The 12277-nt window shown below is 39.5% G+C and overlaps 1 protein-coding gene across 1 annotated transcript in view; it reads left to right on the top strand.

Moving 5' to 3' along the window:
* ADGRG7 (adhesion G protein-coupled receptor G7) overlaps positions 1–12277 on the top strand; it is a 55375-nt gene that overhangs the window by 34492 nt on the left and 8606 nt on the right. The window contains exons 9-13 of the mRNA XM_065913851.1: positions 466–629; positions 1190–1345; positions 4209–4321; positions 6621–6967; positions 7678–7774. Of these exons, the coding sequence (XP_065769923.1) occupies positions 466–629; positions 1190–1345; positions 4209–4321; positions 6621–6967; positions 7678–7774 (877 nt within the window). The remainder of the gene's footprint in view (positions 1–465; positions 630–1189; positions 1346–4208; positions 4322–6620; positions 6968–7677; positions 7775–12277) is intronic.

Below are 12277 nucleotides of genomic sequence, written 5' to 3'. Positions count from 1 at the left end.
GTCCCTCTGAACAGGAGCCAGACCTCCCAGAGCAGTCCTCTAGGCACTGCTGTCCTGATGCTCACTCTCTGCTGTTTCTTACTCGATGACTGTCAGTGGGGAAGCAACATGGTCTTAAGCTACCTGCACATTATGTTCACTGTGTCACTGCATAGAAAGCAAGAATGTTTACTTTATACATGAGATCCTTTTGGTATTTTTTTTTTAGGTGGATTAGGCAGAAATTATGGTTTCCATTTAGAACATAAGGGAATCTTAGGAAAAAAATGAATGTGGGTGGAATGGCCAACAATATGTTATATGTGTTAATTAGATGCTACTGTTAAATAAAGGCAGCCAGCAGACCTTTATTTTCTGTATTTCACTTGAGTGTTAAGCAGTCAGGCAGCTCAGTGATGGCATGGGACTTTCTTACTTACCCTAGTGTTCCCTTATTGATTTTAGTGTCTTTTTCCCCCCTCACAGTTAATGTCAAGGCATGTGGCTTTGTAGTGTATCAAAACAACAAGCTTTTCCAATCAAAAACTTTTATAACTAAATCAGACTTTAGTCAAAAAATTGTCTCAAGCAAAACAGATGAAAACGTGGAAGATCAGAGTGCTTCTGTTGAAATGGTCTTTAATCCAAGGGTGAGTTTTCCCATTAACAGAAATAATTCAGCCCACTCTTGAAAAGCAGGGACAGTTTGGGCAAAAGATATCCACAGAACACCTCTTTGAAAGTTTGTATGACAAGACTGACTTTAACTTATCCCCCATCCACATTTTTATCACACTAGCTAAGTGCAAAATTAATTGCTTTGAATTCTATATCCTCTTTCTTCTCCTTAATCTGTAATAAAGATATTACGCTTTGTATCAGTACATATCGTACATAATCATACAATTGATTTCTCATACGGGTAGCTCAGATAGTAAACAATCTGCTTGCAATGCAGGAGACCTGCATTCAATCCCTGGCTCGGGAAGATCCCCTGGAGAAGGGAATGGCAACCCGCTCCAGTGTTCTGGCCTGGGAAATCCCACGGACAGAGGACTCTAGTGGGCTGTACAGTCCATTGGGTTGCAAAGAGTCAGACAGGACTGAGTGACTAAAACTTTCACTTCAGGCTTATCTTAGCCTATTTGATTTTTTCCACACAGTTAAGCATCTTGAAAAAATCACTTGCCATTGTTTTATTAATTCACAGTACAACCGAACAGAATTCCAGCTTCATTCCTATGCCTGTGTCTATTGGAATTTTTCCATGAAGGATTGGGACACACACGGCTGTCACAAACGGAGGGCCACTGATGGATTTCTATACTGCTACTGCAACCATACTACTAACTTTGCAGTATTAATGGTAAGGGTTTACATGGTAATCTCTTTCTGGACAAGAGTTTTACTTACACACAGTTGTGTTATGTGCTGATTGGAGATAATGTGGGGATTAGTTTCCATAGACACTCAACTCAACTTAGATTAAATGGGAAAACAAGGAACAAAGTTAGAGAATGGAAGAAAAAAGTGCTGGTAAAGGCAATTAGAATAGAGCTTTTTGCAAAATAGTCTCAAGATAGGTGAAGTCAGTACTGTGTATTTAATAATGAGAAGGGAGCCCATGTGCAAAAGAGGAGCTGACAGACTCCATTCGGCTAACTTGCATGTGTAACTTGCGTGTCTGAAGCATGAAGTTGCTACAGCCAGAGGTAAGGCTGTATAGCTGAGTGCTGAAGATGGGTGAGTATGTACATAGCTGTGGATGAGTTTGAATAAGTTACCCAAGCTTTCTCCATTATAATCATCTGAGTTACTACGTGTATGCCAGAAGGTAGGAGAGGAAGGGCTTACTTGTTCCGTAGTTACTCTGTGTGTTCTTTTCACTCTGGTGCTACCCTGTGTGAGCAACTGGTAATGGCTCTGGTATGCAGGTGTTTACACATCTCTTGAGAGTTCTTGAATCGACCTTTTTAGGAAGAGGAGCTTCATTTATTGCATTTCCAGAAACCTATTATTCTGGCAAAAGGAAAAATATTTATTTTTTACGCTAGATGGAATGTTTTTATACTGCTGTGGAATGGGGAGGGATGCAGACTGTCTTCTCCTTATTAAGGGGCTCTTAACACTATAAATCTTCCAAAGAAGTGGATGTTTTAATTTTCTGTTAGCTAAGAAATACTCGTATTTGGGAAGCTAATGGGGATCACAACATACTGGTATAGCATAAAATATCAAATTAAAGAGTCTTGCTTTTAAAATATTTTTGAAGTAATTATCATTTTCTTATTTTAATTACCAAATATTTAAGATTCATTTTGATTATTTTATAACTTGCATTATAGAGAGATCTGCTTTCTCAATCAGAAAATGGTAAAGATAAAATTCTAACATTTTTGATATCATAAGATCATTAGTATTACTGAATAGCTGTGTAAAACTCAGATTGCTTTACATATTAAATGATACAGGTTATATGTTCATAGTTTTTTTCCTCCTGTTTTGAGGTCAGACTTTCAACTGTTCTTACTAATATCTGAATCTGCCTCAATGACCACATATTAATATTTATCATTACTTTTGAGTTGCAAAATTTTTTAAAAGGTGATTAGAATTGTATTAATATATAAAGTTTAAGAGCAGATAGACTCTGAGTGAACAGATGATTTCTAAGATCTAAAGATCTATATATTTTATGATTCTTTGTCATCTACTTAGTATTCTACACATAGGAAGTAATGTGACATTTTTGCCTTATAATTTTTTATTTTTTTAACATAATTTTGTTTGTATTTATTTGTTTTTAGCCATGCTGGGTCTTTGTTGCTGCCCAGGCTTTTCTCTAGTTGCGGTACGCAGGCCTCTCATTGTGCTGGCTTCTGTTGCTGAGGCGCGCAGGCTCGAGGGTGCGAGGGTTTCAGTAGCTGTGGTACTTGGGCTCGTAGCTGGTGCATGGGCCTAGTTGCCCCAAGGCATGTGGGATCTTCCCAGATCAGGGATCGAACCTGTGTCCCTTGCATTGGTCCCTTGTATTGAATCTGCAAAGCAGATTCTTTACCACTGAGGTAAAGTCCTCAGGAAAGCCCTTATGATTTTTTTTTAAATGAAGTTTATTTTTATTTTTTTCCTACTAAAGCAATACATACTCAATGCTTATAGAGTGAAAGTCTACTTATTAAGCAGAAATATACCGATATGGAAAAATGTTTATGATATTTAAACATTAAAATAGCAATTTGAAAATAATCTGATTATGTTAGCAAAACCCTGTATGTTTGTGCAAGAGATGTAGATAATATTTGTAAACACATTAGAAAAGGTCGCCTCTGGGGAATTCCCTGGTGGCCCAGTTGTTATGGTGAGCTTTCCCACTGCAGGGGGCACAGGTGTGATCCCTGGTTGGGGAACTAAGACACCACAAGCCACCTGGCAAAGCCAAAATTAAAAATACACCTCTGGAGAAGAGATGGTAGAGTTTGATGTGGGGTAATAGCAGTAAAGAGGAACTTGTGTATTTTAAAATTATATCTCTATGTTTAAGTTTCATGTTTTATAAATAAGCATATACAGCTTTTCTAATAATAACAATTTTGAAAAATTAAAAAGTACAGGCAGGCAAAAATAATTCTGTACATATGTCTTTATTCACCCAGTGACCACCATTATTACCTCTCCACATTTCTAAGAGTACATACTCATATGGAACATACTTTTCTGAGACTATAAACTAAAATACGGGGTAGATATAGATATATTTTGCAAAGGTTAGGTCCCCCTTTCCAAAAGCAAAAATGAACAGGATCTTGTGAATATCTTTTCATATCCAGAAAAATATTTCTGCAACTTTATTTTTAGTACATGAGCTTAGATGTGCAGGTTTCCCCTTGGATTACAGTTGTGCATACAAATAATGTAACAGGTAAATAACACAACTCTAGCCAATTTAGATAACACAAACAACTTTGATTTTAGACATTGAGGAATAGTGTTTATGTCTTCCCTCACTGAATTAGATAACTGTTCTCAAGCTCCTATTTCATGAATACTGCTTAGAGATGAAGGGGTTGATTTATTTCCTTTTAAAATATATCCTTATATAAAAAGACATATCTGGATATTTTGACCAACATATTTGACTGTTTTAACCAATGTAACTCTTTGTGATGTTGACTTTCATAGATATTTCAGAGTAGCTATTTTAAAATAATAAATCTTAACTTATTTTCCAGAGTTTCAAAAAGGAATATAAATATCCTGAATCACTAGATGTATTTTCCACATTTGGATGTGCACTGTCCATTGCTGGTCTGGCTCTCACAATTATATTTCAGATCGGCACCAGGTAAGAAGAGAAGCAAGCTCATCTCTTGAGAGAAATTGTTACCCTGATATTATTTCCTCTCAGCATATTTCCGTTAGAATACAGCCTCTTGGAACTAGAAAGGAAATGAGATTTAGTTCATCATTCTCATTTTATAGGATACTCAGCCCTGGAGAGGCTAAGAAATATTCATAAATAAATATATAACTACAAAATTTGTTAAGTGACTTGAAGGAAAATTACATACCATGTTTATCAAGTAAAATTAATGTGGTCCTATAGCTCATTAATGGGCTTCTCTAGTGGCTCAGTGGTATAGAATCCGCCTGTCAAGCAGGAGACATAGATTTGATCCCTGGGTAAGGAAGATCCCCTGGAGAAGGAAATGGCAACCCACTCAAATATTCTTGCCTGGGAAATTTCATGGACAGAAGAGTCTGGTGGGCTCCAGTCAATGGGGTCACATAAGAGTCAGATACGACTAAATAACAACACTAGCTCATTAATGCCGTACTTCCTTAGTATTGAACACTTTCACTTTTATACCATAATATACAGAGAACTATGATATGTCGTGAGTTTTAAAGAGTACTTGGTTTTACACCCTCAAATTATATCTTCAGATGAAGGAACAGTCCTCTGGCATGTTTTACATTGTGTTTAGTTGCTCAGTCGTGTCCAACTCTCTGCAACCCCATGTACTGCAGCCCGTCAGGCTCCTCTGTCCATGGGGATACTCCAGGCAAGAATACTGGAGTGGGTTGCCACGCCCTCCTTTAGGAGATCTTCCTGACCAGGGATCAAACCCAGGTCTCCTGCATTGCAGATAGATTCTTTACTGTCTGAGCCACCTGGGAAGCCCTCTTTTACACTCAGTTCGGTTCAGTCCAGTCGCTCAGTCGTGTCTGACTCTTTGCGACCTCATGAACCGCAGCATGCCAGGCCTCCCTGTTCATCACCAACTCCCGGAGTTTACTCAAAGCCATGTCCATCAAGTCGGTGATGCCATCCAGCCATCTCATCCTTTGTCGTCCCCTTCTCCTCCTGCCCTCAATCTTTCCCAGCATCAGGGTCTTTTCCAATGAGTCAGCTCTTCGCATCAGGTGGCCAAAGTATTGGAGTTTCAGCTTCAACATCAGTCCTTCCAGTGAACACCCAGGACTGATTTCCTTTAGGATGGACTGGTTGGATCTCCTTGCAGTCCAAGGGAATCTCAAGAGTCTTCTCTAACACCACAGTTCAAAAGCATCAATTCTTTGGCACTCAGCTTTCTTTATAGTCCAACTCTCACATCCATACATGACCACTGGAAAAACCATAGCCTTGACTAGATGGACCTTTGTTGGCAAAGTAATGTCTCTGCTTTTTAATATGCTGTCTAGGTTGGTCATAACTTTCCTTCCAAGGAGTAAGTGTCTTTTATTTTCATGGCTGCAGTCATCATCTGCAGTGATTTTTGGAGCCCAGAAAAATAAAGCCAGCCACTGTTTCCCCTGTTTCCATTATTTGCCATGAAGTGATGGGACTGGATGCCATGATCTTAGTTTTCTAAATGTTGAGCTTTAAGCCAACTTTTTCACTCTCCTCTTTCACTTTCATCAAGAGGCTCTTTAATTCTTCTTCACTTTTTGCCATAACGGTGGTGTCATCTGCATATCTGAGGTTATTGATATTTCTCCTGGCAATCTTGATTCCAGCTTGTGCTTCATCCAGTCCAGCATTTCTCATGATGTACTGTGCATACAAGTTAAATAAGCAGGGTGACAGTATACAGCCTTGACGTACTCCTTTCCCTATTTGGAACCAGTCTGTTGCTCCATGGCCAGTTCTAACTGTTGCTTCCTGACCTGCGTACATTAGGAGCTCTGTTTTACATTAGAAGACCTGTGGGCCATAGAAATATAAACGCACTGTGGACTGAGCACCACGCTGCCGACGGATAATTTGGTCCTGGCTGCCAGGCCTCCTGCTGCATTCTTTAGTTGTATCGGGTCACTTGGAGGGGGACACACAGGGCCTGGAAACTCCTGAAAACAGAGTTCACAAAGGGCATTTCTGGAGAACAGCTATCACCTGTGATTAGAACACAGTTTCAAAAAAGGAGGTATCAACCTGTTTTCTTGAACTCACTTCTTTGTGGGAATCAGATGAGGAGAGATTGTTTCTCTGATGTAGTTGGGAAGGTCTATCTACCAGCTGGCCCAGCTGGGCTATGAGCTAGGTTTACATGGGTAATAATATCCTTTTGTCACCTCACGATTTCACTAGAGTTCCTTTTTTGTAGCTGCTTTGTTTATTTAATTGTATTTTTCATTTTCAGGAAAGTCAGAAAAACCTCAGTCACCTGGGTGTTGGTTAGTCTGTGTGCGTCAATGTTGATCTTCAACCTCTTCTTCGTGTTTGGAATTGAAAACTCCAATAAGAACATAAAGACAAGTAGTGGAGACACCAGTGGTACTAACCTGAGTAATAATGAAATGCTCAGACGAGACACTGTTGTCATCTCGAATCCCAAGTGCACCGCAGTTGCTATCTTGCTGCACTACTTTGGGTTAGCGACCTTTGTCTGGATGGGACTCAGTGCGGCCCAGCTCTGCTTCCTGCTGATCAGGACCATGAAGCCGCTTCCTCAGCATTTCATCCTCTTTAACTCTTTAATTGGATGGGGTAAGAGTTTGGCTTCTCCATTTGCTCAGAAATTTAATTTTGTTGAAAGCATTTAACTTAAACAAATCACTATGGAAGACCTAGTAGTACCAGGCCTTCAGATAGGGGAGATGGAAAATCTAGCAATCACTGAGAGTGCCTTCTGTCTACTGAGGGAGTGTCTTCTGGGAAGAAGGCAGGTATGATCAAGGCAGCTATCCTAAACACATCCTACGCTAACTTCAAAATGTTCATTTCCTTTAACATCTCTGTTAATTAGACTTGAAATTTAGACCACAGGTAATCAACCTTCTGGCTACTTTAAAAAAAAAATATTTCAAGACAGTCAGAGGGTCTCTTTCAAGAAAAATAATTTGAAAAATTTATTGGGTTCCTGCAAAGGAGAGTTGTTTTAGTGTTATCTAAATTTAAATTTATTCAAATGAAAGAGGAATTGAGCCATTTAAGAGTGGACATTGTGTTAACAGTTACAAAAAGATTGGAAATGGTATAGGATTGGTAACGCATAGCCAACACTGAAAGGGAAAAAGAAAACACTGAAAAACTATGTCCACTGTTGAACTGCATCTGTAGATCACTTAGTACATTGTCTATAGTGGAAAGAACAATACATCCTGAAAAAGATCAGATGTATAATTCATTCGTAGTCTTTTATAATTAATCCAAGGCTTGAGTAAATTATTTATTCTGTGATTGTCTTTATCACATAGGAGTCCCGGCTATAGTGGTAGCTGTGACAGTGGGAATTATTTGTTCTCAGAATGGAAATAATTCACAGTGGGAGTTAGACTACCGGCAAGAGGAAATGTAAGTTTTTATTTTTTTGAGTGTAGCTATTCAATGACATCGAGTCCAAAGGTCCTTGTAAAATGCATCTCACTTTATAATTGTCATATTATAACTGTGTATTTTAAATTCCCAAAGAGCACATTATATTTTAAATGTGATGACATGAAAATTTCCTATGATAAATCCATTTACAGAAGAAGTAATTACCTTCCTTCTAAATTTATAAATGTGAACTTTTTAATATTAAATTTGTCTTCTTTCATTACCTCTGAAAATCATTGGAAACAAGAAGTGTGATCCTTGGTAACCCCTTATCTTAGTCTCTTATCTAGAAAATGGGAATAAGAATAATAGCAATCCCTGCTCGGGGGTTACTGTGAGGGATCACGCAAGTGTGAAAGCAGTTTATAGCTTGAGCACTCTCCATCCTTATGAACCAATTCTATGTTGATATGATTATAGTGAGTGTTTCATGATGATTTATCATGCATAAATTCTCTCTGTGACTCCAGCATGAATAATTAACTGTCAATAATGGGAGTCCCTGCATGTACACATTGCTATATTTAAAACAGATAACCAACAGGGACCTGTTGTATCGCACATGGAATTCTGCTCAATGTTATGTGCCAGGCTGGATTGGGGGGGGGGATTGGGGGGAGAATGGATACATGTACATATATGACTGAGTCCCTTTGCTATTCACCTGAAACTACCCAACTTTGTTAGTCGGCTCTACTCCAATACAACATAAAAAGTTTAAAGTCTGGGGAGAAAAACAATGGGAGTACCTGAATGCATGCTATTTGCTTGAGGAGATGGTATTTGTATGAGGAGATTGAGAAGAAAGCTAGGGTGAACTCTATGTGTAGTTCTGCTGCCAAATGGTAACGGCTTTTTAATTTATTTTTCCTTCTTACTTTATAAATGCAGTCATTCTTATCCTTGGATTCTGCTTTAATTCTCAGACCAACTTAGATCAGAACAGAACTCTCGGAAATGTGCAAGTATACACAGGGGAAGGCTCTGGTGTCAGGGCGCTCACCTATTTCTAGATCTGACCATGACCAAGTGTAAAACAGGGAGCTAACTGCCTGGCTTGACTTTAGCAGCCACATGCCCCAGACACTATTTTTTTCCATTTAATTGAGATTAAATATCTTTTGATGAGTTTTAAATTTTTAATTCCACAATTGAAGATCAAGGGTAAGATGCAGATATCTCATCGGAGAGGTAATTCACTCAAATTGCATTATTATTAATTTCCCACCCTAACTGAGCCACAGGGTTAGACCCACGCTTATAGAAGTCTTCAGTAGAAAGAGGCCTGCTGTCTTAAATTTATTCACACTGAGCTGTAAAGAACTGGGAGCAGATTCTTTCCCGAGTACAGTATTAGATGTTAGGCAAGATGCTGGCAACTGAAAATAAGAGTTGGGAAGAAAGGAAAGAATATGTAACATGAACATCAGCTTCATCTTGGACCCTTATTCTCCCTTTCCACCCTGTACACATGCATCAAGGTTCATATTTCTTCAGGATATATTTAGAAAGAGGAAGGACTTTTTTGGGTTTTCTTGAGTCATGCTCCCAGAAATTGCTTCTCAATATACCATACTCCCTGTCCCCCAACCGTGGCTCCCAGTTGTACCAGTCATGTCTGAAATCCCTACCCCAGTTCCCTTGACATACTGCTACTTCTGCCAGGACCCAACTAAGGGGTGCCTGCAGAGGGCCGCGCTCCTGCTTAACGCTCTATCCCCCAGATCTCTGTCCCACCATGTAGGCTGTTTCAGACTTCCCTGAAGGGTTATAGTAACCATTGGGACATTATCATGCTTGAGGGAGAATTTTCTGGAAGCTATGCTCTATCTGCTACAGCTGTCTTTTCCCCATGTTTCATGACAAAATCACCAGGGAGTTAAATGGTTCATCTGAGGTTCACCTATAATGCTCTTCAGACCTCAGGTTCATAGTCGTTCGTCAGATTCACCTTGGAGCTTGTGACTCTAATCTTAATTCTAGAAATCCCATTCCTGCAAGGATTAGTCTCCATGTAGAATCCATCTGCCTTCTCAGCAATCTCAAAATCTGAGTTACTAGTTTCAGAATAACTAAAGAGAGGCTCGTGAGAACAAATCGATAATGACTATCTCTCCAAGTAACACGGAAGATGCAGGAGAGGAGGAAGTGCCTCTTCCTCACGCACACCTCTTCACGGCCTTGGGCGTCCCAGCCTGTTCCCTGCCCAGGTCTCCCAATCTCTGTGAGGTAACTGAGGCCCTTATAGACATCTGTATGCGCGCGCACGCACGCACGCACGCACGCACGCACGCGCACACACACACACACACACACACACACACACGACAAAAGTACAAACAGTGATTCTTAGAAATCATGTTATCTAAAGTTTAAACAACTCAAGACTCAAAGAGACAAAGATAAATCTTTGTCCTAATGGTTTCATAACTCACAAGTCTGTCTTTATCCAATAGAGCTGGATGTTCATTTTCTTTCTCTAGCCTATCCTCCTCTTTTAAACTGTGTTTCTCTAGGCTGCTTGGGTCAGAAATCTGTCCATCTTTTTAATTTAAAACTTTGATGGCCACTTGCTTAGTCACCAAAGAAGTATCTTGAGATTTTACAGTAGGATTTTATTAAATTCTTAGCCAAGTGCCCTCCTGTTTCTTCTGTGTAGGGGATTGTGAGGTTGGGGATGGGGGTGGGGGTGGGGCAGGGGGGTTGTCCTTTGGTTACAGATGAAAGGACAGGAAAGCCAAAAATCCTGAAAATAAGTTTTGCTCTTTCTCACCATTTTACTTAAGGTTGGGCCGAATTTATCTACTAATGGACTGCAAGCACTCCTTTTCACTTTTAAAATTCATAACAGAGATCTGAATATCATCACAATTTCCTTTTAAGTCATTCTTAGAAATGTGATTTCTGACCTAGATGGGTGGGATGGGGGATGGGAGGGAGGTCCAAGAGGGAAGGGAAGATATAAACATATGGCTGATTCACTTCATTGTACAGCAGAAGCCAACACAACATTGTAAAGCAGCTGTACCCCCCAAAAAGAATAAAAAATAATAAACTTACTTCAATAAAAATTAATAAAATGAAAGTAAACTGAAAAACAAATAATTTCTAATAATTTAAATTGTAGCAACATTCCAGTGCAAAACAACTTAGAAATACTTTAGCATGTATAATAGTGGTGTTTTACCTGCAGAAAACATGAATTAACTGATTGCCAAGTATGTGCCAGGGCTTCTCACATTACTTCATTAATACCCCATTGTCTTCCTGACACTTTCCCATGACTGGGAGAAGTGGATGGTGCATGTCCTGGGTTTCCTTCCCAAACTTGCTCTTCCCATCCATCATCTTCCCCTGCTCAGTTGGGGGTAACTCCATCTTCCAGGTACTCCAGCCAAAAGCTTTGGAGTCACTTGTAACTCTCCTATGTCTCTCATCTAACCTATCACTAGATCCTTTTGCTTTGTTTTAAATATATCTGGAATCAGACTACTTCTTGGCATCTCCTCTTCCTGGATCTAGGCTATCAGACTGTTGCAGTAGACTCCTGGCCAACTTCCTCCTTTTGGATGCGCTCTTCTGTTATCCCTGCATCTAAAATAACACTTTAAACACTAAAGACAGATCATGTCAAGTTTCTCTTTGTCGCCAAGAGTACATTCAGTCACCTATAAAGCCCAGACATAATTTGCGTCTTTTTACTAATCCCATCTGCTTACTTTACTCTATTCCGGCCACGCTGGCCACTTACCTGTTCCTTAAGCTCTCAGCTCAGAGCCTTTGTACTTGCTGTTCCCTTTACCGAGAGCGCCCTTCCCCTTCATCTACTTCAGATTTTTACTCAAATATTTTTTCTTCCATAAGTGTTTTCCTGATCACTCTATTTAAAATGAAACTCTTCCTTCCCAATTCCCCTATGCAACACACACAGATACACATATACATGCTAGTAACTACCCTCACTACCTGTTTTATTTTTCTCCACAGCACTTGTTAACATCTGATATATAGTATATATTTTATTAATGCATCAGTTTTATTTATTTTTCCTGTACCAGAATAACTTCACTGAAGAAAGGAATTTTGGTATTTCATTCACTGTTAATATCTTGGTATCTAGAACAAGGTGGCAGATAGCATGTACTGTATAAACACTTATTAAATGAATGAATTTATTCTTAAAACAATGCCAGGAGATGATTACTGCATTTCATAAATTAGGAAAAATATGCCACCAAACCTGCCACTAACAATAACGAAAAGACAAAAACAGATGCGATGCGGGCTTCCCTGGTGACTCAGTGGTAAAGAATCTGTCACTTGGTAAAGAATCTGTCTCCCAAGGCAGGAGACATGGGTTCAGTCCCTTGTCTGGAAAACCCCACATACTGCAGAGCAACTACGCCTGTGCACCACACCTGTAGAGCCTGTGCTCCAGAGCCCGAGAGCAGCAACTGCTGAGCCCGTGGCCTGCAACCG

This window comes from Muntiacus reevesi, chromosome 21 (assembly GCF_963930625.1).
Source record: "Muntiacus reevesi chromosome 21, mMunRee1.1, whole genome shotgun sequence".
In the NCBI taxonomy this organism is placed as follows: Eukaryota; Metazoa; Chordata; class Mammalia; order Artiodactyla; family Cervidae; genus Muntiacus; species Muntiacus reevesi.
The sequence above is the reverse complement of the archived record's forward strand: the minus strand, read 5'-3'. Positions and strand labels throughout refer to the sequence as shown.